General features: G+C 44.4%; 1 protein-coding gene across 4 annotated transcripts in view; it reads right to left on the bottom strand.

Annotated features, from left to right (window-relative positions):
* Positions 1-42: 42 nt before the first annotated feature.
* Positions 43-26,751, bottom strand: part of WRN (WRN RecQ like helicase) — a 28,460-nt gene continuing 1,751 nt past the window's right edge. Inside the window, exons 4-35 of one of the 4 annotated variants that reach the window (XM_058024221.1) lie at positions 25,992-26,137; positions 23,179-23,327; positions 21,248-21,397; positions 19,674-19,746; positions 18,633-18,741; positions 17,959-18,364; positions 17,736-17,816; positions 17,262-17,400; positions 16,458-16,533; positions 15,967-16,034; positions 15,700-15,808; positions 14,120-14,188; positions 13,542-13,624; positions 12,955-13,061; positions 12,069-12,256; positions 11,782-11,956; positions 11,081-11,262; positions 10,315-10,416; positions 9,858-9,950; positions 8,339-8,480; positions 7,411-7,584; positions 7,236-7,330; positions 6,903-6,978; positions 6,677-6,750; positions 5,851-5,929; positions 5,429-5,541; positions 5,139-5,253; positions 4,448-4,573; positions 3,438-3,600; positions 2,787-3,001; positions 1,021-1,161; positions 43-368 (exon numbers count right to left, since the gene is read on the bottom strand). In XM_058024221.1, the coding sequence (XP_057880204.1) occupies positions 246-368; positions 1,021-1,161; positions 2,787-3,001; positions 3,438-3,600; positions 4,448-4,573; positions 5,139-5,253; positions 5,429-5,541; positions 5,851-5,929; positions 6,677-6,750; positions 6,903-6,978; positions 7,236-7,330; positions 7,411-7,584; positions 8,339-8,480; positions 9,858-9,950; positions 10,315-10,416; positions 11,081-11,262; positions 11,782-11,956; positions 12,069-12,256; positions 12,955-13,061; positions 13,542-13,624; positions 14,120-14,188; positions 15,700-15,808; positions 15,967-16,034; positions 16,458-16,533; positions 17,262-17,400; positions 17,736-17,816; positions 17,959-18,364; positions 18,633-18,741; positions 19,674-19,746; positions 21,248-21,397; positions 23,179-23,327; positions 25,992-26,137 (4,141 nt within the window). In that variant the 3' untranslated portion in view covers positions 43-245. Of the gene's footprint in view, positions 369-1,020; positions 1,162-2,786; positions 3,002-3,437; positions 3,601-4,447; positions 4,574-5,138; positions 5,254-5,428; positions 5,542-5,850; positions 5,930-6,676; positions 6,751-6,902; positions 6,979-7,235; positions 7,331-7,410; positions 7,585-8,338; positions 8,481-9,857; positions 9,951-10,314; positions 10,417-11,080; positions 11,263-11,781; positions 11,960-12,068; positions 12,257-12,954; positions 13,062-13,541; positions 13,625-14,119; positions 14,189-15,699; positions 15,809-15,966; positions 16,035-16,457; positions 16,534-17,261; positions 17,401-17,735; positions 17,817-17,958; positions 18,365-18,632; positions 18,742-19,673; positions 19,747-21,247; positions 21,398-23,178; positions 23,328-25,991; positions 26,138-26,751 lie in introns of those variants that run through there. The other 3 variants (XM_058024222.1, XM_058024220.1, XM_058024223.1) reach the window with 3 other exon arrangements.

The following is a 26,751-nucleotide window of genomic DNA, read 5'->3' on the forward strand; positions in this document are numbered from 1 at the left end:
GCTCCCCCACACACAGACACATACACATGAAAAAACTCGGTTATTTATTCAAATCCTTTTATTAACATCCCGTTTCACACAGTGAAAAAAAGTCTCAAAAGTGCTGCTTGAGGAAGAGAGGAGGCAGCAGCAGGAATAATGCAGAGCAGGGGCAATTAAAGCCCCTGTGAAGCAACAGTCTGTGCAGATAATGCTCGCAGTTATGGGAAAGACAAGTTAAAAACAGATCATCTTGATTTCCACATTCAACTGAAAATCCCTTTCTTGGTTTCTGTTTTGCATTTCTTGGTCTGGGTTACAGCTCCAGGTGTTGCTGCCGAGGTTCCAAACCATTCTGGCACCCTCCTCTTAGCAGGGGGATGCAAGCTCTGGAAGGAAACAAAGGCACAAATGTAGAAGGACGCACACAGCAACAGCCTGCTCTACTGCTCTAATTCATGCTCAGCTGGAGCCACAAACTGACCAAAAACTGTTCATGAATATGCAGCAGTTAAACCCAACACCTTATTCAAGAGCTAAACTCTGAGAATCAAGGCTGACAAAGATATACACTCACAGCAATATCCAGCTTCAAACTGAAACAAAGGGTTCAACAAGTGGTGCTGGTCAGGGACAGGAGCTCCCTTTTAAATAAGAACTCAATATCTGCTCATACAGCTTGTGTTCCTATAGACACCAGGGGAAAAACCCTTAATGTGATGGGCACAGCCTCACAGTACCCTGTACTTCAAAGGGAAATAAAGGAAATAAATGTCCTCTTAAAATGTTGGAAGCATCTGCCACGAGAGAGCTGACAAAATGTACTGGAGGAAAAGTTTCTTGTAGCAGTCTATTGCTGTCCATGTGGGATATCTGGACACAGCAAGGACAACAAAAACAACATGGCACCACTGAGAGGAAAGGGCTGGCAAGCCAGGCCAGGGTTTTAGACAGTCTGGGAGCCAAACAGAAGCTGAGAATTGGGTTGTTGAAGATTCCCACCCCCATCAGCCGGTCTGGGCTGTGCTCCTGCCTTCTCACCTTGGGCTGAGAGTCTGCCAAGAGCTGCTCCTTCTGCTCAGGATGGAGGGCAGGCTGATGGGAGGATGCCACGGTGGTGGGCTTTGAGGGGTCTGCTGCCCCCCTGCTCCCTGCCTGGCTGCCATCCACACTCCCCGCAGCCTTCCAGGGAACAAAAGAAAGCACAGGGTTACCTGGGTCACAGTCCCTCATCAACAGCGTGCCAGCACCTCTGCTTAGTGAGGGCACCACCTATTGCTTATTCATTTCACCATAATAAAATCTGAGCAAGTGAAGTTAGTGCATTTCAAACACACAGCAAAATTGTACTTGGCTTTTTTTTTCAGTGGAGAAAAACCACTTGCTCCATCCCTATGGCTCTGAAAACTTGAAATATTTACTTATGCCTCCCAATGTTGTATTTTGAAATGTGTTTTCACAGCTAAAGTGTCAGTTACAAACAGCACAGTGGGCACAGAGATATGAGCTCATGTTTTTTACACCATCCTGCTGGCCATAGGTTGCAGCAGTCACAGTGACATTTTTGCATCAGCCACACATCCCTGTGTTACCGAAACCCTCACTAATGGCAGTTTTACCACATGCTTTATTAGGGTGACAACAGCTGTTTACCCAAGCTGAAGGCACCACATGCAGATGGGTTTTCCCTGCTCCTTCCCTGGCTGCTGGATTGATCCCACTCCCCTGTAAAAGCAGCAGCAGTGTCAGGCCATTCAAACCCAAGAACACCCATTAAGAGATTTAGAATTGCTTAATACAGAGAAGTATTAGATATTCAGCATATTTTCTGAAGGAGAAGTAAATAAAGACTGGATTAGCTTTTGGATTTGCAGTCTGTTCCTTTGGATTACATTAATTTGATTACTAATAGCGTGTCATTCCACTATTAGCTCCAGGAGCACAGAAAGTGTGACAAGAGCTCTGGCAGTTGCACTGTCAGGAGGTCAACTGCAGGAAAAAGAGGCTGTGACACAGATATTGTAGAAACAAAACAGCACTCAGGGAAGCACGAAAAATCTATTTGGCAAAATGGCAGTGCTTGAAAAATTGTTTGAGCCAGTGTTTAAGAAATCAGCCCCAAGCCCTGTAAGGAGCAGACACAAAATCCCAGCACAGGTAGCAGGATCTGGAATATGCTGTTTCTTTGTGCTATTGCCACCAGGTGCCACTCAGTGCAGGGTGTCCTTTGTACCAGGTGCTGAACTCAGACATGGGGTCAAAGGCCAGCAGAGGGCTGAGACTACTCTGGATTTTCTCAAACAGCAACAAAGAGCTCCTTATTTTCCAACATTGGTCCTCCAGGTAACACTTGTTATCAGGCTGTGCCCAGCAGTTTCAAGTAATCTAAGGACCCAATTCCTGGCTGGAATTGCCTCTGGCTTTTTTTATCTTCTTAACCTTCCTGCCTAGTAGGAGAACCTCTTTGCCCACATCCCAGTGCACAGAAAAAAAGCCAGGGCACAAGCTGGATTTAGCTGCTATGAAGGAACATGCACATCCAATTTTCATACTGGGAAGAACTTGCAATATGTGTAATAAATCACAGCTAAGCTGCACAGCTCTGACTTCTTCATAGGTCAACACTTATCCCAAGAGAATCCTCAGTTTCTGTTCTGAGCATTCCTCTGAGGAGGAGGCAGTTCTATTCAAAACTGAGGGAGAGATGGATTGGGAAGATGCTGGAAACACCAAAAACATTATGTTAGTCTGTTCCTACACAGAAAACATGATTTTACAGAAGAACACTTACAACCTTCTTTACTAACCTGTGTTTTATTCCACAATGCACCTTGCCTTCTTGCTTGATCTGCTCCTGTTTTTCCCTGCTGCCCTTCAGGCCACACCAATCTTCTTTTGAAGCCTACGCCATCCTGAGATTTATTTCTACTCTCTTTCTCCAGTAGTACAATCATCATCTTGATCAGATACAGCTCAATATTGGCAGGAGTACGTTTTCTAATTTCTTGAAGTTTGGTAGTGTCTTGGAAAAAATAGAAATATAACGTTAATTCTTTAAACTCAGTTTTCTTATATTGTACAGTACATTTGTTGCACCTCATTAACGCACGTAATGGATTAAGGCATAGAAAACGTAAGAAGGTGAAAATGCATGGGTTTGACTTGTGAGATCATGTGATAAATTCCCACTGTGTTTTCTGAGGATGCCAGTACTTACAGCAATACTTTGTCAGTTTTTTCCCCAAAAACATTTCAGTAAACACAGATTTAAGAGGGATGTCTCAAGAACTTCCACACAACTGAGTCAAATGACTTGTAAAAGTCAGCCCCATTGTTATGGATCATGATGAAGTTACTTTACAACTGAACCTGAAAGGAAAGCAGTCTGCCCCAGCCTTCCAGGACTGCTGGGGGGTGTAGCTGGGAGTAGCAGCTGCAGGTAGGTCAGTGATGCTCACCTGAGAGGATGGGAGGGCTGCAGATTATGTCCCTGATGAGGCTCTGCACGTCGGGGGTCAGACCCGCACGCTCCACACTCACCGTGCGGCCCGCGGCCAGCGCCTGGCACAGGTGGGTGCCAACCACTGCCAGGGGCAGAGATCTGCTCTCACTTATGGCCCTCTGGTGAAACAAAGGCACAGGGCATGTACAGGGCTCAGGTGTCAGTCCCAAAAAACAATCCAGAGTCGCCAGCACATGGTAGCGCAACAAAGTTTCCCAAAACACTGCTTTATTCCTACTACCTATCTCATTTCTTACCCAGCTTGTCAAGTGCATTTCTCCCTCAAAACTTCACAGCTTAAGTGCAACACTTCACCTTGAACTTAGCTGAGATGAGGGAGCTGTGGTGCACCTGACTTCTCAGGGACCCACAAACACAACAAATTCCCCCCTCATTTTCACACGTTGGATGAATTCTCCTCCTAAAGCATTTGCCTTGAAGCAAAGCATCTTGAACTTGATTGATCCAAACTTTATATTCTCAAGGACAGGTCTCCAACTGGAATCTGGTACTCTTCAAAAAACCACACTTCAACTTTCTACTTGTTTCTCCACAAAGAATACACACACTGTGCATTTCAGCAGGATTGGTGGATACAGCACATCAAGCTGCCCATTAATAACTGTACAACTATTTCTTGTTAATTCATCTTTAAGTACATTTTTAACTCTGGGACCATCTGCCCCATACTCTTGGGACAGGCAAAGTAAAAGCCAAAGCAACTCAAGTTGCTTCCTCTGGAATTAAAAATTCACTGTATACCACCACAGTTTTCCATACCACCACTTCAGAGATAAGTAAGAGCATCTGCCACTTCCCAGGAAAAACACTGCCTCAGAGGTTTAAAGCAACCTATCCAGCACTATGCAGAGGATTTAAGAAAAGTTGTACATCCCCCTCCTCTAGACAAAGCCTCTCTGCTACCAGTTTTCAGCAAAGCAAAAGCCTCCACAGCCCAGAGCTTACCAGAGAGTAATTTTTCTCCTGGAACAAGATATATGTGACCTCCTCTGAGGGAGAAAGGGCTCTAGCACGCTTCCAGGGAGATGCTTCTTTCTGAACCTTGGATTCAGCGGCAGGGAATGTGTCGGTCTGAGAGATAAAGCAGAATTAAATTAATTTTATCCCACTGACAACCCACTGATCACCCTCCCATTATCTGAAGTTATCTGACAAAGTAACCCTAACAGAACCATTCATCTCTCTGGAGGTTGGTTTTGACTCCAACTCCATGTTCTTAAAAGTAAAGGGAGAGAACACTAAAGCAAGGAGGGAATCCAGATGGACATTCACATGTTCATCTTACTAAAACCAGCACAGCATCATTCAAGGAACTTGGAAAAGAAAACCAGCCAGAATAAAGTGCCCAGGCCAACACATCATCTTAGGTATTCCTCATTCCATGTGAAACTATTTCACCAGAACAAACTGTGGCATTGAGTCTGCCTGGGACACTTCTCAATTTGAGCTCAAATTTCTCAAAACAGACCTCCTGAAAACAACTACAAAACTAGACATGCTTTTGATTCCTATTGCTAGATCAAGCTTTTTTTTTTTGTGAAACAGAAAGACAACTCCATGGAGTTGTCCAATAGCTGCAGAGCAAACTCCATCCTTAAGGTTCCTGCCAAGGAGAAGACACTTGATTTCATCATACCTGCAAACCATTTGCTTGGCAGAAGTCCTTAATCTCAGCCAGGAGAGGCATCAACATGGTGGACTTGGCTTCAGACACACCATCAATTTTCTTCAGGTTCTCTATGCTCGTAGGCCTGGTTTAGGATGAAGAATGCAACAACATAAGGCAATCCCAAAATATTGCTGCCTTTTGGTAGCTGGAGGAGGCACTTCAGATGCCTCCATTCCCCCAAGAGAAGCAGCAAAGGGATTTGTGACTTGGCTTGCAAGCTCCCCAGTTTGTACAACATGTCTGCGTGCTGGTTTTACCTTATCCGGGCCATCTCCACCAGGATCTTATTGGTTGCCAAGACAGCTGGAGGAATTTCCTTCTCATTAGCTGCCTTCTGTCTAGCAGTCAGCAGCTTGCCATACAGAGCAGTCTGGGAAGGAAGGAGCCAAATTCTCAGGAAGCAGCTCTACATCACTTGTAAGTACAATTGTTACAAGAACAGAAGTTATCCCCTCCCTGATCTTCCCAATAATACACAAAAACCCCACCATCCATTAACCCCTCCTTGTGTATTTCAGTCCTATTCTGGTAGTTCTGTTTAAAACAACCCAGTAATTTGAAGTAATTTTGTGGTTTTAAGTTAATTTTAAGTAATTTTGTTCTGCCCAAACACAGAAAAACTGTGGTTTGCAGGCTGACTGCAATTCAGAGATATCCTCCCAGTTCCAGCAGAGCTTACCTCAAGCTCTTTTTCTCTGGATGAAGCACTTGGTTGTTGGGGCTTCAAAGGAGATTTCAGTGGTGAGCGCCCTGAAACACTACCAAAAAAAAATAAATCACTTGAATCAAGGCCCAATTTATGTTGCCAGCTCTGCACCCAGGGCTGGCTGGGGTACAACCAGCAGTATCCAGACTCCCACTGAGTCCATGAGCTCAGGGACATGAACCCTTGACTGGACTGCCAGGATTACACTGCAACATCTGTCAGCACACAAGTTGGACTAAGACTCCTTCCCTAAGCACAGTGCAAAATAGCTTGGTTTTACAGATTTTAACTGTCCCTAAAATAATCTGTCTTCACATGGCTGCAGTGGCAACTATTCACCTAACTGATACAGCCTGAAGGGGGAATCCACTTAAACACAAGGTGCATTTAATCTGAAGCAGCACATGAGCCAGGAAAACAAATTACTTGGTCTGCATTTGCAAGAGGTTATTTGATTTCTTTTGACCTGAGGGAGCCTCAAGTTGGTCTCGGTCTTCTCCAGACCAGTGTGGAAAGGCAGAGCCCTCCATGTTCCCTGATGTTAACTGTGCTCCAGACCAGTATGGAAAGGCAGAGCCCTCCATGCTCCCTCATGTTAACTCTGAAATCTTGTAAATACATTTTGAAATGTAATAATGCAGTGTACAGCAAGTTTTAGGCACTTGTCTTTTTTTAATGCATTAAACATTTCCATGCCCCTCACACAGGAAAGTGCTCATTTTAATGATCCCCCAACAAGCAGTATCCCCATTCACACTGTCAAAACTAGGTAAAGCTGGTTTAATTCCAAATACTGTACCTGTTAACCATGTTAGTGTTTCTTGGAGGAGTTTGACCTTTTCTGTAACAGGAGAACATCTCATATAGAGATACCTATAAAAAAATGAGAACAAGACAAATGCTGATTTACCATCTTTTCACTGAGTTTGCTGTTGATAAAAATTAACGTGGACTAAGCTGGGTTGGATTTTTTATAACATGGGCAGGGATGGATGACACAGCAGGAGGGTTGTACTGGTACAGACCTGCTTGCCTGGTGACTGTGCTGTTCCTTTTGTGCCAGGGGAGCGCTGCTTGGCGAGCAGAGGCGAACGCCTGCTGCTGTAATGCAATTAATTACATCTTAACTCCATTGTACAGTGAACAAAAAACAACATTCTGCTAAATAAACTGATTTCAAGTCAGTACAAGGATGCATTTGGCAAATCAAGTTATTGATTAATTATTAGAATTGTTATTCTGTGCAAAAAACCCAGAACACTGAGGATCTCAAAACCTCCTCCTGTTCAACCCTGCCCTCTCCAAAAGCAGGGTTCAGAGACAGATCTGATTCAAGAGAACACATGTGCTGCAATTACCTGGCAGAAGGTCTCTGCAGATTCAGGTCTTCACTGGACTGTAACAAAAGACTTGGATTTGGGGCAGATCCATCCTTGGACAGCCAATTCCTACCCTGTAGGAAACAAACCACACTGCTTAGCTGTGGGTTACTCAGGAGGAGCTCTCAGTGGGTCCTTTCACTACCACAAGTACCTTCTGGGTGAGCACACAAATGGTTGCAAACTTGTTGTTCTGGGCTGAAACCTCTTTGAGGAAGCCTTCCATGATGAGCTGCTGGCAGAGCAGTTTCCACCAGTTCTCCGGCCACTCTTTCCCACAGCCAAAGAGAGGGTGCCTGCGGTACCGCTCCGGCAAGCGCTGCGAGCACTGCAAGGTTGGAAAGATCCTGTCACATCTGGGCACTCCTTGCACAGGGAAACTTCAAACACAACCAGTAAACCAAAAGCCCAGCATGTGAGGAGCCTCCTCTGAGCTATTCCACTCCTAATCTACTTCCTGCCAAGGCTGTGGCAAGTTCATTTTTCCCTAGATGCACTTGTGTGACAACCAGCAGCTTAACTGCAATAAAAGGTTTAAACAAGGAACATAACTCACCCTAACCTCAGTTTGTAAGCATAAAAAATATTTTGTTCTTTTTCTAATTTATTTCCAGTGACTTTCTTGCTTAGCATTTCAAAACAATTAAAATTAAAGGTGTATGGAAGTTAGTTTATACTTATTCTAGTACACTACTTCAGTACTCAAAGTCAGACAGCAACATTAAGATACAATGGTAGCCATTCTTTGTTTTATTTAAACATAAGCCAACTAATTGAGCCAAATGTTTATCCTGAATTCTGAAAAGGCTGTTCCTTTCAAGATAATCAAAATGATGCATTTTCACAAAAAATTAGAGGACAATCCCCTTGCTTGCTGCATGGGGAGTGGAGCTGAGCAGCTTCCCAAAGTCAAGACTACCTCTCTACACAAACCTCCATCTCTCCAAGAAAAATGGTACACACACATGGACATGCATGGATATCCATGTACTGATGAACAGATCAATTAAGAGGATAAAGTAAATGAGGTTGTCACAGCCCCTCCCCTCAGAACACACACAAGGAGTTGCCCCATCACTTACAGACCCTCGAAGAAGCAGAATTGGCATTCTGGTCCCAAACTTCTCATCCAGGGCGCTCACTGCAGACAGCAGCTGGTGTGCTTGCTTCCCAAAGTCCTGCAATCCACCCTCAAAGTCACTGGGGACTGCAAGGCAGGAGCCACTGCAAGGCACAAAAAAAGCCAGGCTTAACACAAACAAACCAAGTCCCCTCTCCCTTGCTCCAAATGCTGTCAACCCAGTGATTAAAGAAATAATTAAATGAAATAACAAGTGATTACTTGTACCTAGTCTCTAATGTCAGTCCATGTTCTATACATGTAAACACATTTAATGATTTGCATCAATGTAACTTCAAGACACATTTCTATTTCTATCCATGTAACTTCTCAGACACCTGCCCAACCCAACAGGAAGTTCTCCACCACACCTGCTGTTAAGAACATGGTCTCAACAATTTTTGGAATTCAATATCAAAATATTTGCATTGGTTTAGGCATGCACAACATTTCTTTAACTGCGCTTTAAAGTTTTTTCCTGTTTCTTTAAGAACATAAAGGAAAAACAAAACCAGGAGTAAAGAGCAACCCCACTAAAAGCTAGGTAAGGTTTGTAAATAGGAAAAACAAAACCAGGAGTAAAGAAAGACATAGCCCTTTAGTGGGGTTGCTCTTTCTTACTGCCTGAAAGAACACACTGAAACATTATTGGCACAAACCACTTCTAAGGAGAAAAAACAAGCATTACTTACTTCAAGTGATTTCAGTTGTGCAATACAAATTCACAATCTGGCTCTTTAGTAGCACTGCAAGGTGACTACAAAGAGGGCAATTATGATCTTTTAAATTCTTTAACTTAGCTGTAGTAGAGGCCAGGCAAAGCTGTCCTAATCCTTGACATACAGAAATTCAGTAGCTAAATTGGTAACACTTCTCCAGAAAGCAGCACAGCCTAACACCTCACCTGGGATCAGAAAGCATCAGGCTAAGAGCCAGAGCAAGGAATGCTTCATTGTAACTTCAGGGAAAGCTTTATTGTAACTACAGAAGGAGGTGACAAATGTGTTTCTGCTCACGCCTCCCTGACTATCAGCCTCCTGAGTCCCTCTCAGCACATCCACGAGATTATTAGCAGGTTAAAAGAGCACATGTCAGCACAGGAGAACAGCTCCCCGGACACTGGGGCAATTTAGCCTTAGACACCTGGTATCACACACCATTTGCAAGTGTTGTCCTTTGGGATTAATTACCTAACAGGCCTTAAACTGATGAATAGAAGTGTTTTTCACTGAGTGGTGCTCTAATCCCCTTTTAGGAACTGCGATCCTGCTCTGCTTCCAGGCTTTCCCACAGCCTCACTTGGAGCTTATCACAGTTTGCTTGACTCACTGGAAAAAGGTTAGGGAGATGCCCAAAAATAAACCTGAGGCTGAGCAGCTGCCAGATCAGATGTGTGAGAGTCAATTTTTAGATAATTTGCCTTCTAAGTCAGGCTGAGAGAACATAACCTCTAGGATCAGCCTTGAGGGAAGAAAGCTTACCTGGACCTGCAATTATCACAGCATTCTTCTGTGCCCATGATGCCAGAGGAAACCTTCCGGAGTCGTCTGTCTTCAAAATGAGACAGGATGATTCTACCCAAGGGAACAAAAAGAACTCAATAAAAGACCAAGAATTTACACATAAAATTTATTGCAGAAAATGGAGTCAAAATCAGCATCATTAATTAATTCACTGGGGAACCAATTATTTAGCCCTGATTCCTCTAAAGAAAAAGTCTTTTTTTTTTTTAAAAAAGCAAACAAGGAAATGCATAAATGTGCTGAAGGATGTACTTTTGATACTGCTTATTAATACAGAATAGAATGTTCTGTGCTTGTGGAACACATTGTGAGCCTGAGCTGCCTTCTGGCTACAGCCCCCAGCTGTGCCTGAGCCCCAGCAGCTCTTAGCAAAGCTGCCTGCAGTGACACAGCACTAAATAGTGCCAGCACTCACTTCCTCCTGCAGCCCTTGGACACCAGGTACTTCTCCATCTTGGCCAACATCTTCAGCTTGTACAGCCGGAACCCCTCATCACGGATCTCACCCAGGAGGCGCCTGAGACAGGAGCAAAAAATGTACAGCCCTAAATGCTGACCACTGTTAACACATCAAAAATGAAACATACCAGACAATACCCTCCAATTCACCAGGATGGCCTAGAAAAAGTATCCTGCTAAAACCAGACCCAAGCTGCCTGTCTGCTTCTGCACCATGGGGGATACTCAGGAGAGCACTTCATTCATATTCTTCCCAACATTATCCCAAAGAGGACAGAACAGCAGAGAGACAGAGGTTCTTCCAAGCCCATGGGCTACTGTCACAGCCATATTTTCTGAAAAATGCCTTTGCCCAGGATTTTCTCCTGGGAAGCTGAGAAGTCTCAGAGAAAAAGGAAAACAAGTTCTTATCTCATTTGCTTCTCCTGTGTCATACTCACATGTGTAATGTGTCTGGAGATTATTTCACTGGTTTCATATGATTTGACTTATTGGCCAATCAGGGTCAAGCTGCCTTCTGTCTGTATCTTCTCTGTATTCTTTAGTATACTTTAGCATAGCATTCTTCAATACGAGTATCATAAAATAATGAATTAGCCTTCTGAGAACACAGTCAGATCCATCATTCCCTTCCTTTGTCGGGGCACCCCACAAACACAACAGGCTACTGAAGTGCAGTGAGCCATGGCCAAAGGGCCTGAGGAGGGAGGGCAGGGCTGTACCTGTTGGAGGCCAGGTCAGTGGCAGCCCAGAGGACGTGGCAGGCAGCAGGGAGGCCGTCACGCCCGGCCCTGCCCATCTCCTGGTAGTAGGACTCCATCTCCTTGGGGGCGCCGTAGTGGATCACCAGCCGGATGTCGGCCTTGTTGATGCCCATCCCAAAGGCCACCGTGGCCACGACGCACTGCAAAACAGCAGGCACGTGCCAAAAAACAGGCCTGGCTTACTTCACACACGCTTGGGAATCTTCATCAAAATCCAGCCTGAACTACACCAGCTCCATGCCCACACCCTCTGGCCAGGGCACAGCCATAGGATTGTAACCATGAGAGGGATAATGTCTTTTGGCAAATGCAGGAGTGTTTTCAAGAAGCTGTTCTCAACAGGCACAAAACAGGTCATGAAAAGGAACACAAGGAGTCCCAGGATATCTCTGCTGCCCAGGAAAAAAGCAGCTCATAGAAGCTGTGCTCCTGTTCCAGCTATCACCATTTTCCCTCAATACCACATATCTTTAAGGGAATTACTACAGAAATTCAAAAGATAAGCCTGGAATCTTGCTCCTGACAGCACAGACCAGCAATTTCTTCACCCAGAACTGAAGAGAGAGGACATGGCTAACACAGGTTGATATTCCAAAATTTTCTTCCACCAAAAACTCTGCAGTTCTAAACAGGACTCAAGAGACTTATTTCCTCCATACCTGAATTTCATCCCTCATGAACTGGTGGTGAGTGTCCCTCCTCTGCTTGTTCCCCATCCCAGCATGGTAGGTACCACAGGTCACATTGAGTTTTTTCAGTGCACACACCACCTGCTCAGTGGCCTTTCTTGTAGGGCAGTAGATGATAGTGGGGCCTTCAAACTCATACACAGAACTGCTGAAAGTATCAACAACAACATCATGTAAAGACACAACAAAAAAATGCCACCTGCCTGTAAAAAAAAAACAACATACCTGAGGGATCAAAACCAGGCTTAAATTCTTACCTTCCTTTCCTAGTCAGAAACTGCTTCAAATCCCTATAGATGTCTCCACTTTGCTGTCCAACCTCCAGGTACAGGTTAGGTCTGTCAAAGCTGGTGCAGGTGACCTGGGGATTCCTCAGGTCCAGGCATTTCACTATGTCCTCTCTGATCGAGGGACTCGCAGTTGCAGTCAATGCAATAATGGGGATCTGCAAAGAGATATACAATAACATTAATGACCTCTCACTGAGCATTTTTTACAACAAAAACCTCAAGAGTCTACTAATTCAGAACCTAAACAGGCACTTTAATGTGTTTATCATTGGATAAATTCAGTCATTTGAAAAAATATAGTTAATACTGAGCTTCTTGAACATTTTAGACTGAAGCTTTTGAGAGGGCAGACAGGAACACAACACTTGAAACGCAAAGTTTTATTCTGAATGCATCTTCCACAAGACCACAGTATTTCACTGCTGTGATTAGCTAAGTTTAGGGAATATAGGATGACACTGACAATAAAAGCATGTTAAATTCAGGTCTTAATTTCTGAGCTTATGCAGTAAGTGCTTGAGGAGTGTCCAGAAATCAGTGGCATGCTCCTACCAGCCACTTGGTCAGGTAAAATAAAATCCTCCAATATGAAACCAGGGGCTTAGGGACATCATCTTCCTCAGCATAGGAATTCAAAGCAATTTAAATTTCTTAAGTTTTGGTAGTCCAAGTTTAGAACACCCTTTGTTTAAACACTGGGAGAACCTACAAAGCCCAGTCACTGAAAGGGATGCTCCAATTCCCAACCAGCATGGTCAGTACACCCAGAGCACAACATGAAAAGGGTGGTATTTCCAAACTACTACCCAAAGCCCTCTTCTTGTATCAGAAACCCAACTCAGCCAAACCTCACCCTGGGCAGAGTCTTCTTTAACAAGCCCAAACTTCTGAAGGAGCTCCTGAAGTCATGGCCCCACTCAGAGATGCAGTGAGCTTCATCCACAGCTATGAGGGTGATACCTGGAGGACACAAAACCACAGCAAGCTCCAGCTTTCCTAAAACCACCAGCAGGGCCTGGGTTTTATTCCTAGAATGCTTTCTGCTGCACCATCTTTTGGGTCTTTCTCATAAAAAAGGTCCAGGAGCTTTTACAGTCTCCCCCCCCACCACAATCTAAGCTCCATTCATCCAACATCCCTCATATGGCTCAAAATCTCAAGTTAGCTCCAACAGGAGCTTTTCCCACTCACTGCTTCTCAATCAGTCACCAGTAAGAATTCCAGATGTCATTTGTTGTATTTCCTGGATTGTAACACAAAGCCTGATGGTCTCAGACAAACTCATATGATTTTTTTCATCTTGTGTGATGAATGGGAATGAATGGTGTCACTACTCTCACCAAGAAATGGGTGAAAAGTCTCCAATTACCAAAAAGGCTTAAACATAATGATCAATTTAAGCTGCCTGGCAACTCACCCACAATCTTACCTTCAACTTACCAACAGTTCGGTCAAGGTCCTGAAGTAACTCTAAGTTCCCTGAGCAAAACTCTGGAGTCATGTATATGACTCTGTACTGACCCCTGAAAGATCAGAAAAAATACACTGACACAGAAGAATCCAGACAATTCAATTCAATAAAATCATGATGGCACTGAAAAACAATGAGAACAACAGATTTCTGATGGCAAACAAGAGGAATTGTGTGAAGTCCACAGAAAACATTCCAGAACCACAGGAAAGCAAGGCATTGCAGGAAAAGTAATTTGCCAGCCATTGGAATAACAAGGGACTGTTGTGGTGCTGACAGATACAGGCCTAAAACCTGACTAAAATCAGGTATAAGTCAGAATACAGCAGAGTCACTAAATTCCATTTCCCCAGCCAAAAGGCACTGGAGGGTGGCTGTAGCCTCCCACACTCTCAGCCTGGGTGAATGCAAAGAATATCCTGAGTGCCAGGTCCCAGGGCTGGGCCAGAAGCAGGAGTTTCAGTGGTGATGGAGCAGGGAGACATCCCACCCCCACAGCAGCCCTTTGTCACAGCCCAGAGTACCAGAAAGCTTGGCTCAAACTCACCCTCTGATAGAATCCTTGACCTGTTTTGACTGAGCTGAACCAAGGAAACAAGCTGGAATCCCTGTCATTCTGCAGAAATAAAAAAGCACAGTCATGAACAGACTCCCTCTCCAAGCTTCAGCTTCCAGCCTGTGCCAGCATTTCCAAAGGAAGTTCAAGCTGTGAGGTCAGACACTGTTTTCTTCAAGGATCTTTGTGTGAAACACCTTTTGAAAAAGCAGGAGTGGTGCACGGCTCTTCCTGCCACCCAAATGCTCTTGCACTTCCCCTCCACAAGACACACACTGGATTAATAGGAATCAGAGAAAGGAAAGCCATTTTCCTTGCACAAGTTCACAATTAAAACATGCAAAAGAATATGCTAAATCTATTTTCTTCAACTCTTCACTGCAGCAGGTCCTCACATTTGGATATAAGCCTAGCTAGCCCACAGTTTTTTACCGTGTTCCATCTTTTGTGAGCTACTGATGCTGCATCTGCTTGTTTTAAATCAGGTGGCTGCTTTTTAATGACATAATAAATACCAGCCCAACTTATTGATATTTTACCTCTTAGCTTGGTGATTTGCTGCATTGTCTCATAGCCCTTGGTTTCCACAGCTGCTCAGTCCAAACTGCAGCCAGACTGACAGACAAACTGCTGCAGTTTGTACAAATTCAGTCTCCTCAGCCTTCAAAATTAATTAAGGCAGTGAATAAACCCCTTCCACAGAGAAAAACAGTGGAAAAGTCACAGAGACACCCTGCTGAGCAATAGTCAAAGAGCTTAGGCTGTCCAGCCATTCATCTGCACACAGCCACAACATGCAGCAGAAAATGCCACATGTCACTGGTGTTCTTCACTTCAAAGCACCTTCATATCCCCTCTAACACAAAAAACTCCTTTTCCCAAGGTGGAAAAAGCAGGAATGAACCACACAACTCAGCATGAGTCCCACAGCTCAGTGCAAAAGTGTCAGAAGTGAATGGCTCTTACAATAGGAAGTGAATACATGTGGAGAAAGCATTATCAGGTATTAAAAATCAAAGAGATTTATCTTGACAACACACCTAGAACCACTCATGTCAGAGTGATTTGGTGTCACCCACAAGTTCCCCCCTCAGATCTGTGAAGAAGTGAAGAGGTCAGGTGTTGGGAGACCTACTACACTGTCCCTCTTGAAAGCCTGTGCTGCAGCTTTGATCTGGAGTGCCAACAGCTCCCAGCTATACTGGGTTCACATGTCACCCCTCTGACCCAAAGCAAACCCTGAAACGAGTCTGACAGCCTCAAACAGCTCCCCCACCACTCTGGTCTGACATAAAAAGCCTGTGAATCCAGAAATAAGTGCCTTCAGAAACCTCTCAGCAGCATCCATCCTTTGCAAGCTCAGCCTCTGGTTGACCCACGTGGCAAACCCAGGGATGTGAGACTGCTGACAGTCACACAAGGGCTGTGTGTGCTCGCTGAGACACACAAGCCCTGCAGCTGACACCCCAAGAGCCTGCTGCAAATAAAACACCCAGCAGGGGCACAGGCAGCATCCCTGTGTGCCCAGGGGGCAGCCAGCAGCAGCCTGGCCCTGCCACCATGTCACTCACGTCAGCTGCAGCACCTGGTCCTCCATCAGGGAGATAAGAGGGCAGATGACAATTCCTGTTTGTCCAGTGTAAACAGGAGGAAACTGGAAGCACAAGCTTTTTCCATAGCCTGAGAGGGGAAAAAAAAAAAGTAAGACACCATGATTTCTATGCACCTACAACAGACAATTCTGACACTCCAAAAAAACCCAGCCATGTTTGTTGTACTGCTGTCCCTCAAAAAGGGAATGACTTTCTATTGTTTCTTAGGATGCAGTGGTAACTCACCAGTTGCCATGACAACAAGATTATCTCTTCTGTCTTCCAAAAGAGAATTGATCACTTTCCACTGGACCCTTGAAATTAAACAAAGGGGAATACGTGATTTTGGCCACCACAGATAACAAGTGAATTGTATGGAACTGCATATTTTGCTGGATTGTGGGTTAAAGGGACCCTTGGGGCTGCCTCAGAGTGGTGTCCTTGCACGCTGCAGCCACTCAGACACCCCAAGTAGTGCAGGCAGGGCCCAAGTAGGGATCTTTAACAGGACTCAGGCAGGCAGCACTTGAAGCAGGAGATCACTGATCTCAAATAACACCTGTGGTTTTCACAGCATTTATGGATCACTTATCTCCAATTCAAGAGAGTGTGAAAAAGACCTGGATTTGCTTGTTGCCACTTTTTTCAAGTGAATGGTAATAAAAACATCATCCAGATTGGAGGAAGGGCAGGAACACCTACCCCAGAGTGTCCATTTCAACAGAAAACACACTCACGGTTTAAAAGAAGAATGCCCAAAATAAGTCTTGAGACACATGATGTGGCTTTCTGCAGGCTCTGGCAGCAGTGGATCTTTAGTGGGAGAGAGGAGAAAACACTCTTTTAGGATTGAATTTTAAAAAGATAAAGCACTGTCTCCACAAGCAACAGTCTGCTCATGCTTTGTCATGCCCAGGGGTTAGAATTTGGGCAATTCCAGTGAAAAGAGAGATCTCAAACTCCAGATATTTTCAGGCTGGAATGAAGGATTAAAAAAAGCAAGGAGGCTCCTCAGAGACCCTGCATGAGGCTTGATTAATGAAATAAAGCAATAGGACTGCAATGCATAACTGCATCATCTGGAACAGCATCACCCTTAAAAGACAGCTCCTCCTCATATTTCAGCTGCTTTTCCCCATTTCATTTGTCTCCACAGGGACAACCCCAAAGCAAGTCAAAACCACCCCCAAGGCAGAATTTCTTCACAATTCTGTCATTCAGCAGCAACAGAAGAGCACAGGCAGATGGGAGGTGTCACCTCCCCTGTGCTCTGAGCAGGTCCTCCACACCCCCAGGTCAGTTTTACTCCATGAAGCAGACATCAGCTGACCAAGGCAGAACGTCACTCTCTCCTGCCAAGCACACCTTTGTATTTGAATCTTCATACAGTCCAAGCTCCCCTTAGAAATCCAGGCAAGCTTGACCTTCCCATTTTGAGAAACCCATCCCTAAAAGTCACTGTGCTTTCAAGGCTGCTTCTACAGACAGTGGTTTTTAAAACAAAGATTTCACCATGCACTAATACTTTTAAAAAACCATACCCAAATATTCCTCCTCCTCTTCCTCAACACCTTCATCTTCATCACCATCTGGTGTTACATCCACTTCAGGACTTTTCCTGGCTTTACTGGACTCTCCTTCAGGTAGAACTCCTTCACAATCATCTACATCTTCTAGAGACTGAGCATTTAAGAAGAAAAGTTATTTTGGAGCAGGGAAGGGTAGATAAAACACCTCTCTCAAGTAATAAGATATGGGAACCAATTTTTAATCCAGTTATAACAACTTTAATCTAGCAGGCAGATCAAGTCCAAGCTGGTGGAGTAAAGATGACAAAGGAGGCCAATGGTATTCCAGTCTAACCCCAGCAAATTGAATTCTTTAGGTATTCCTGTGTTTATTCTGTCCCTCTTCTGCAAGCAGCACCTTTCTGCTTCATATTCCCTCCCATTAACTGTGCTCCCAGAGCAGCATAATTATAAATAAAATTTTAAAATAAACCCTCTGGCACTCACTTTGAGCATCTCCATTTCCAGCTCTTCGTCACTCTCAATGACACAGGACACATTTTGTTCATTGTCTGTGGAACACGCCTCCTACAAAATCAACACAATTCTCTTAGGAGCAGAGTAATTTCTGAAAATTCAAGATAATTAAGCTCAACATTCAGCTCTGAGGACTGTCCATTAAAAACAAAACATCTGATAGAAATATTTGGAGTTAAGGAGTGTTCATTACCTCAGGTGCAGCTTCACTTCCCAATTCCTTGGCAGCCTGACATTCCAAGACCTGCAGCTCTTGCTCAGTAATGTCCAGGGACATGAAGTCATCCCTGTCCTCTCTGTCTGTGACCCTGGCTGCTGGAGCCCCACTTTCCAGAGCAGTGTTACCTCTCTGTGCCTCCTCCCCACTCATTTCTTCCTCCCAGAGGACAGCCAGGGTAGCATCAGAGCAGATGTTGAGGTCACTTTCAGGCTGCTCAGCACATTCTGCTTGCTGTGCTTTGACACTTGCTGACTTGGCTTCCCAATGTGTTCTGTTTGCACCACAGCTCCTCTCCAGCCCAGAAGGGGAACCTGAGCAAAGCAGGGTGGCTTTCAAGGCACTGATGTTCCCTGATATCTCTGCTAGTATTTCTGTAGCCCTAGGAGGTAAAATCAAAGAAAGTAAAGCAAAATTACACCAGCAGCTATTACACTTCAGAACAAAATTCAGCCAAATTCAGGGTCAAATCCTTTGCAGTCAGACCAGTGAAAACACATATTCCTACATATAAAAAAAATGCATTTTCCTGGAAAACAAACGGGTAACAGATGCCTGTTCAAAGACATGTCACTTTGTTGTATGGGACCTGGGGGATCAAAAACAAAACACTGATTGTGGAGGTAGAGACAAGTCAGCACAAAACTGACCTCTGCAAGTTCTCCAGTTGTCCAGAAGAGTCGGGGATGTGAGAAGCCAGGTCTGTTATCTCTGCAGCCAGGGAAGCCAAGTGCTTCTTCACACCCTCAGATGTGGCATCTGTAACAAGCACAACAAGTGGTTATTTTATAACAATTAATTTGTAATAACATCCCTATTTTAAGAACTCCAGCAACTGCATCTCTACAGCATTTCCAGCTGGTAAAACAGCATTTCCCCGGGCTTAAAAAAATCAAACACAGAGAATCAGGCCAAGCTTCTAAGTATTCCAGCATTGCATCTCTTCCATCACACAAGCTCAGGGAAAACAGGTACACAACGGGAACAAAGCAATCCCTCCAGCTCCTGGAAAAGAGCTGCTAACACAGAGGTAAAACAAGGCCAAATCCTGCACCTCAGATCAAGGGGACAGCACTGCCACCGCTCCTTTTGGCAAGAAATCTTTTGGCAAGAAATTAAAACTGAGCCAAAACAAAAAGGAAACTATCCCCTCACCACCTCTTTTTCAGCCTTAAGCTAACTGTAATTTTTTATGAAACACAGAACTGAACAAAACACTAAGATTTTAAAATCGTCTCTGGCCAAGTAAATAATGATAAGCTGCCCTGAAACATTTTAAGTCCTACCGATGTGCCTCAATAAAAACATTACTTCCCAACATGGTTTGTTTTGTGGCCCTATTTCATCTTAAATTAGGTATTTGTCCCTGCATCAGCAGCACTGAAATTAACTCACTCAAGTGTTTCCATAAACAAACTGGAATGACAGTGGGAATTCTTCCCATCCCTGTGTACAGCAGAGACAAACACAATCACCCTGAGAGCACCTTCCCACATCCTATGGAAAACAGGCACTGAGTATGGGTACTCCGGGCATCCAAGGCCTCTTGCTCCCTCTGCAAGTCATGTGGAATCACCAAGAAGCCAAACAAACCTGGCACTATTTTAATATATATATTGATTTCCCTGCTGGGAAATGCAATACGCAATTGTAAATGGGATAAATTCCTTATGCCTGGATGGACAACTTACCTTTGTTCATGCTACACAATTTCAGGTCACTCTTATTCATGTTTTTCAGTTTTTCATAAACAATGTAGCCAGCCTAGGAGGGAAAAGAAACTATTGGTACTCTGTACTCCTGAGAGAAAAAATAATAAAAAAAATTCATCAGGAGTTAATCAGGCAAATCATGGCAGCAATGCAGTGTGACCAGCAAAAATCCAAACTGGAATATGGCTCCCATCATACTAATTACCACCCTGACTCCACTGTCCATCAGGACCAGGTTACATGCTACAGAATGCTGCACTAAGGGCCAAGTGCTGACTTGGGACTCCCTCTGAAACGGATCCTCTTACACAGATCCCAGAGTGGGTCATCTCAGCTGCTGGCTGCACACAGAAAGTTCCCAGTGCTCAGCTCCCAGGGCCACCATCTGCTCACCTCATTCAGATTTCATGCCCTGCTCCAGGAGAAGAGCTACAAACACACCAAGATGGATTCAGTGTGTTTAGTATTTCCCTAGGTATGAATAATGAGTTCTAACAGAAAAACACAGCCTAGAGCCAGCAATGTGCTAATTAGGCTACATGTGTTGAAAAAGAAACAAGTTACTCCCTAATGTTTTCCTGGGAGGCTCCAAAAGGCAGGCCAGGTGAACAGAGCAAAGTGGGAAAGATGCACTGCCTGGAAAAAAATGGCTACAAAGGACGAACCAGGCACAAAAAAAATTTGAAATAATTTCCAGACTGTTAAGGATCTTGACAGAGGCTAAACCCCACATGGCAGAACTTTTAACTGAACTAGAAATCAGAAAAGAAACCACTGTCCCACTTCCCTTCCTCCAAGCCTAGAAATACAAGATTAAAAGGATTTTTTCCCTTGATTTTCTCCCAGGAAGCAGGTGGCACCTGGTAGCATATTGGCAAAACCCTTCACAGAACTGCAGATAAACCAAAATTCATCCAAATGACTGAAAAAACAGGGACTTCTGGAGAAGCACAAAACTCATATGCAACTAAACTCTCCCTGACAATTCAGATTGTGGTTCTCTTGTATTAGCCACCAGTGAACGCTGTGCTTTTTCCAGGTTTTGAATTTCACCTCCCATACTATATTTAACAAGATTTGGGTTAATTAGCAGCTAAGAAATATGACAAAACCAGAAAGAAATGGATCCAGAAGTAACAAGGGACTAAAAAATACCCAGCAGCTAGGAGCACACAGGAGAAGGAATTCAGTTCCAGAGGCTGGAATGCTGATCCCCTGTGGTACATACATAGGCATCTGTGGCTGCATGGAGCTTCTGCTCCTTGTTGAGTGCAAACTTCTCCCAGTTGCTGCAACTCTCCCTGACAATTCATATTGTGGCTCTCCTTTATTACCCACCAGTGAAGGCTGTGTTTCTTGCAAATTTTGAATTTCACCTCCCATACTGTATTTAACAAGGTTTAGGTTAAGTAGCAGCTAACAAAGATGACAAAACCAGAAGGAAACACATCCAAAAGTGCTAACAAGGGACTAAAGAAATAGCCAGCAGCTAGGAGCACAGTGGAGAAGGGATTCACTCCCTTCTGAGGAGGCTGGAATGCTGTGGTACATACATAGGCATCTGTGGCTGCATAGAGCTTCTGCTCCTCCTTGAGTGGAAACTCCTCCCAGTTGCTGCAGCGGACGGACGGATCCTTCAGCAGCTGCCTGCCAAAAAGGTGCTTCACCAGGCCATTCAGGCTCCACGTCTCCTTACACTTCAGCTGGGGAAAAGAACCCAAACAAAACAACAAAAGCAGAGGATATGTTTATAAAGGAAAGCATCTGCACCTCCCCAAGAAGAGCAAAGCATACTCAATCTCTTGTTAGCAGCAAAGAGCTCTGGGTTAGTCAAAGCATACTTAGTTTTTCAAAGCAGTGCTGTCACAACAAAAATATGAGGCATCTGTACAAAACAACCTCTGGGTTGATAAAATAAAAGCCCTGGACTTAAACAGCACTCCCTCTCTCCTCCAGGATTTTTCTGCTATTTGCCTTTCTAATTAGAAAAACCCAGCATCCAGCAACAGGGATTTACCTCATAAAACCACAGGAATATTAAAGCCTGCCTGTGTGTGGTGGACATCTTCTGTCAGGCTGAAGCCAAGCACAAAGCAGAAAAGCACAGCTCTAGCCCAGGACTCCCAGGCCTCCAAAAGCCATCCCAGCATGTGCTGCCTCCAATTGCCTTTGCAATCCCTTGTCAGCCACAGTGGCTGCACCCTACTGTCCCCAGAGCCAGCCTGGGAAATTTTGCTGTGGCGCCCAAGGATCCAGGCCTCATGGGCACAGTCTGCTGCTATTCCAGCCTGGAAAATGTGCCCAACTGTGGAGCTGAACAGCAGCAGTGCAGCATTAGCAGCTCACTGCCTTGAGTCTGGTATTAAAAAAAACCCTCCCAACTGTTCTTTTTAGGCTCCCCCACCCCTTCCCCTCCCATTGTGCCATTATATATAACCCTGTTCTCCTGTTCTCTTTCAAGTTTATTTTTGGTTTGTTTTCTCTTCAGCAGAAGCTGCTATCAGAGATCACATTGCTCATCGTCATAACAAATTATCCTGAGTCAAAAGACAGAATTAAAAAAAAAACCGAAAACAAACCGGATGACTGAGGAAACTTCAAGTTGGAGAAGTAACAGCTCCTCTTGTTGCTTGAGCAAAACAGTTAATTTGTATCATTTACAATCCCAACTCCACAGGGGCTCCTAGGGAAAGCACTGAGTTGCACCACAGAAGGAATGAGAAATATGTGGAGAGACCAAGCACAGGTAAGGTGCACACAGAAAGAAAAGCTTTAAGGGATGTGCTAGAAATCAGAAAGATTTGGAAAGCAATGAAGCTTGGGCTCCCTTCCTTAAAAGACAGCACAGGTGGCCCTGCATCAAACCATCTCTGACACAGAACTGAATTTCAGGGCATGCCAAAGGCCACTTGTAAGCAGCAGCTCAGCTGGAGCTGGAAGCAGCACCCACACCAGAGCTGAGGGGACACCAGCCTGAGAATCACAGGAATGCAGATATTCCTATAGGAAATCCATTTCCAGACTGTGTTGCAGAAACACCTCTGCAGGGAGGGCTTCAAGGAAGACCTTGAGCCTCCCTCCAAGAAGCAGGGCTGCCTCCTTGTAGCCTGTTGATGAGGCTCAGCCACTGCTGGGACAATGCCACCACTGCCAGCAGGACAAGCTGGCCATTTCCATCACCAAAAATTAAAGGAAAAGCACCTGCAGCTGAATTTAAAAAGTAACTCTTGTAAACACTTGAACAAACCTGAGAGGACACAGATGTGGATTAAAAACTGGCTCACTGGAAGACAGTAGTTAGTTCTGCAAGCTTTGAGAGGTGTTTTTAAGCAGCTTCTAAATAAGTTACAATAGATCTCTGCTTTACTCCACAGAACAGGTTTGCTGTTGGAATTGAACTCCAACCAAGACAAGGAAGCCTTCCTTTGCACAGCAGCACCATAACAAGATTCCCTCCCACAACAAAAAGGTTTTAGAGTTTTACTTTGTCATTAGCAATGTCAGCCAGCTCCACAAAGCTCTTCAGTTTGATCTCAAAGTCACTCATCAGCTTCCATTGATCTCCCTCAATTCCTACGCCAACCTTTTTAATTGTTTCATCTTCGAGCAGCCTTTTGAGTCCCTTGGGAAAACCTAAAATAGATTAAGCCCAAACATGAGAAACTAAACAGTGGAAGATGCCAGAAAGTCTAATGGAAATTACAAAATCCAAGCAAAAACACCATCTGCAAAACCCTGGGCTTCTAAAGGAAAAGCCAAAGTTTCTCTGTTTATTTGACTTCTCCCTGGAATGACTTGAAAACTTCAGCTGGTTGTGATGGGTCATCTGCAGACAAGCAAGAAGGAAATACCTGAAATACACAAATCATCCTGCACCTATGTGGAAACAAACCAAGTAAAAAAACCCCAAAACATAATTGGTCTTTCTGATTGTTAAATCACGCCACAAAAACCAACCCCGCACTGGAAAAGACACTTTATCTCTCAAAACTCAGTGTTCATTACATAAAATCAAACATTATTTTACTATTTTCCCCACGATGTCCTCACAGTTTTTGCTATTTCACATTTCTGGGCAAGAGTTGAAACCATAAGCATGGGAAATCCCCAGCAGCACAGATTTTCTGAAGACAAACTCACAGCTAAGGCTGGGCTGCTCCAACAACAGCATTTGGAAAACAGAACCCACCAAGCAGCTGCTGTGCCAAGCCCAAACATGCCAGACCTGTCAGCAAGCAAAAACCCACAGTGTTCAAAGATGCACACAGATACTCAGTTTTATATTTTGATTTCTCCCAAACTGATGGCACAGCAAACCTGGATCAAAGGGTATTTTCAAGCTTACAGAGCTGAATTAAAGCAGGCAGCTTTCTCATCTCTTTCTGCAGGAAGAACAGCCCCAGACACTTCATCCTTGAACAATAACAGCCTTTTACTCCCCTGTGTGTTTGCTCCCATTTAAAATTCAGAACATCTTATTTAAATCCATACCTTCAGGACCCCACAGCTGGATACCCTGAATTAGTCTCAAAAGTGCAAATCTAGTACCTGCAAACACAGAGAGCTGCACAGGCACACTGCTCACCTGCCTTGGCTCTCGTTGCAAACACCACCTTTTCCCAGCCCTGCAATATGCATTTATGTACTTCAACAAACACTTGGCACCACTGATTTCATTTGTGCACAATTGTCTCTGCCCTTTGCTGGCTGCCACTCTACATTTGTAGCCACAGCCAATTTCCTGTGCATTGGAAAATTGCAGATCCACCCCAAAGCTTTAAAAAAATAACTGGTAAAACCCCCCCAGACAGCAGCAAGCTGGTGCTCTGAGAGGCAGACAAATTACAGCATTCCCAAAGCACGTGAGCCATGGGAAAATATGGAAAACCCTCCACAAATAAAGAGAATTCAACCAAATACAAGCCTGCATATGTGCAAGGGGTTTTCACCTAAGGGAATCATCACTACAACCTTCCAGGATGGGCACTCCCCAGTCGATGAGTCCTGCCCCATTTCCTAGAAAAGAGAATTTTCTGGTTTTTTGTTAGTCAAAGTTGAAGACTGTGCAAAGGCCACAATCTGAGAAAACAGACCACAGTTTGAGAAATCTGTAAGGAAAATGATGAACAGTCTTCCTATTAAATAAATAAACATGGTTTTGCCATTTATGCACAGTCCAATAAGGCCCAATTCCTCCTGCAGGAGAAAGCTTTTTTGCTAGGACTTGCTGTTTTTTCTTCTGGTTTGGCCAGATTTCCGCAGATCACATATACTGCCATAAGAAGCAGAAATTGGCTCTGGTCCCTGCCCAAGTCACTCAGTTCAAAGTGCATCCTCCACTGGCAAGAGGAAGCACTTTGGAAAACCATCCAGAGGGAAACTTCCCCTTTTGCTGTACCACAGCAGCCGCACAAACGTCTCCCCTGCCAGAAGCAGAAGCATTGCAGCTCTTTATGGCTATTGTTCCCTCAGCTTCCTCTCCTCACATCATTTTCCTTTGTGCTCTCCAGCCTCCCCGATGGAAGAGCCTCCAGCAATTAAATTTTCCACCCCATTTGCTCTAAATGACAAAGGATTGAACACCAACATTAAAATTATCACTATTATACCTCAGCATGAGTCCCCCAGGGAAATCAGAAACCTCTCCCAGGCATATTTTTAATCTAACATTTTAAACCAAAGGTTATAAAATTGCCATCTCCCTCCCTTATCCCTATTTTCCCTATTTGGAAGCTTTTATTCACATCCATAATGAATTCAGCCTCTGCTAAGCACACCCCCTTCTCTCCCCACAGCTGCATCACACCAGGTACCCAGGACTCTTTCCCAAAGCTGATGTCACACAACGCAGGAATTGGGAACAAAGAGCACAACAGCCATCATTTTTGAGGCTCCTTGTTGAAGCCAAATGTAACAAAAAAAACCAACCAAAAATACCAAAACACAATAAAACCCACAGCCTGCTCTATTTAGGTTCACTGTTTATTTTGGCACTAAACAGGAAACTCATTAAAGGAGCAGAGAATTAAATTTTTAAAACTGGAATAAAACATTCCCACTTAGAAAAATAATCAGAACCCACACCCTGTTTTCAAGCACATCTAAGATTGTCTTAATATACAGTCATCACTCAATGAATAAATCCCTTTATTTTAGGTGGGAAAGGGGAGGAAAAGGGTGGGTTTTTACTGTCCCATGTGGTAGGATATGTCAGCCATTGCTCAAGGCTTCAGTTCAGAGATAACCAGGAGAAACAGAGAGCAGTTCATGCCCCAAATAAGAGAGGAAGCACAGTACCTGCCATGGAGGAGACATGGAACAAGTAGCACCTGTCCTCAGCCACACACATCTGGATTACAGCTGTTCTGGCCATCTTGCCCTTGGTGTAGGATGGGGGCCACTCGATGTCAAAGCCCACAGCAGCCCCCTCTGACAGGCTCTGCCTGGAAAGGAGCAGAAATTCCCACATTTACCTGCTGCTCCAACACCTGCCACTGACAGCAGAGGCTGTGTGACACCCCTATGTCACACCTGCAGGGCACAGAAAGCATCCCACAGCTCTGAGCACTTGGTGCTGACCCACAGAGCCCCTGAAATGCTGCAAAACCCTGCAGACCTGCCTGCAAACACAAATACACATTGTTAAAAACAGCTGCAGGTGGTGGGTGCAGAGAAGGACACAGCAATTACCAGCACATCAAAATTAATCTGATTTCCCATCTGACTTCCTTTCCAGTCAAATCAGCGCATGGCAATGGGAAATGAAACAAGCTCAAAACACCTTTCCCACACCACTCCCTTCTTCCCTGGACTCCCAAATTTCCCACCTCTTCTCCCTCAGCACCACAACAGGGACAGAACCTTTAATCCCCACTACTACAACTTGGCCACACAGGCCTCAAGGACAGGCAGATGAAAAAAGGAATAGTTTTTATTCCTGTAAAGGGTTCACCCTAGGATCCCTTGAAAGACAGTCCTTTATTTATCCCACAGCACTGGAAGTGTTGCACACAACTTTTTTCCCCCAGCATCATGAGCTGTGCTACACAAAAAAAGG

The sequence above is a fragment of the Melospiza georgiana genome, chromosome 5, assembly GCF_028018845.1.
Source record: "Melospiza georgiana isolate bMelGeo1 chromosome 5, bMelGeo1.pri, whole genome shotgun sequence".
Classification (NCBI taxonomy): Eukaryota; Metazoa; Chordata; class Aves; order Passeriformes; family Passerellidae; genus Melospiza; species Melospiza georgiana.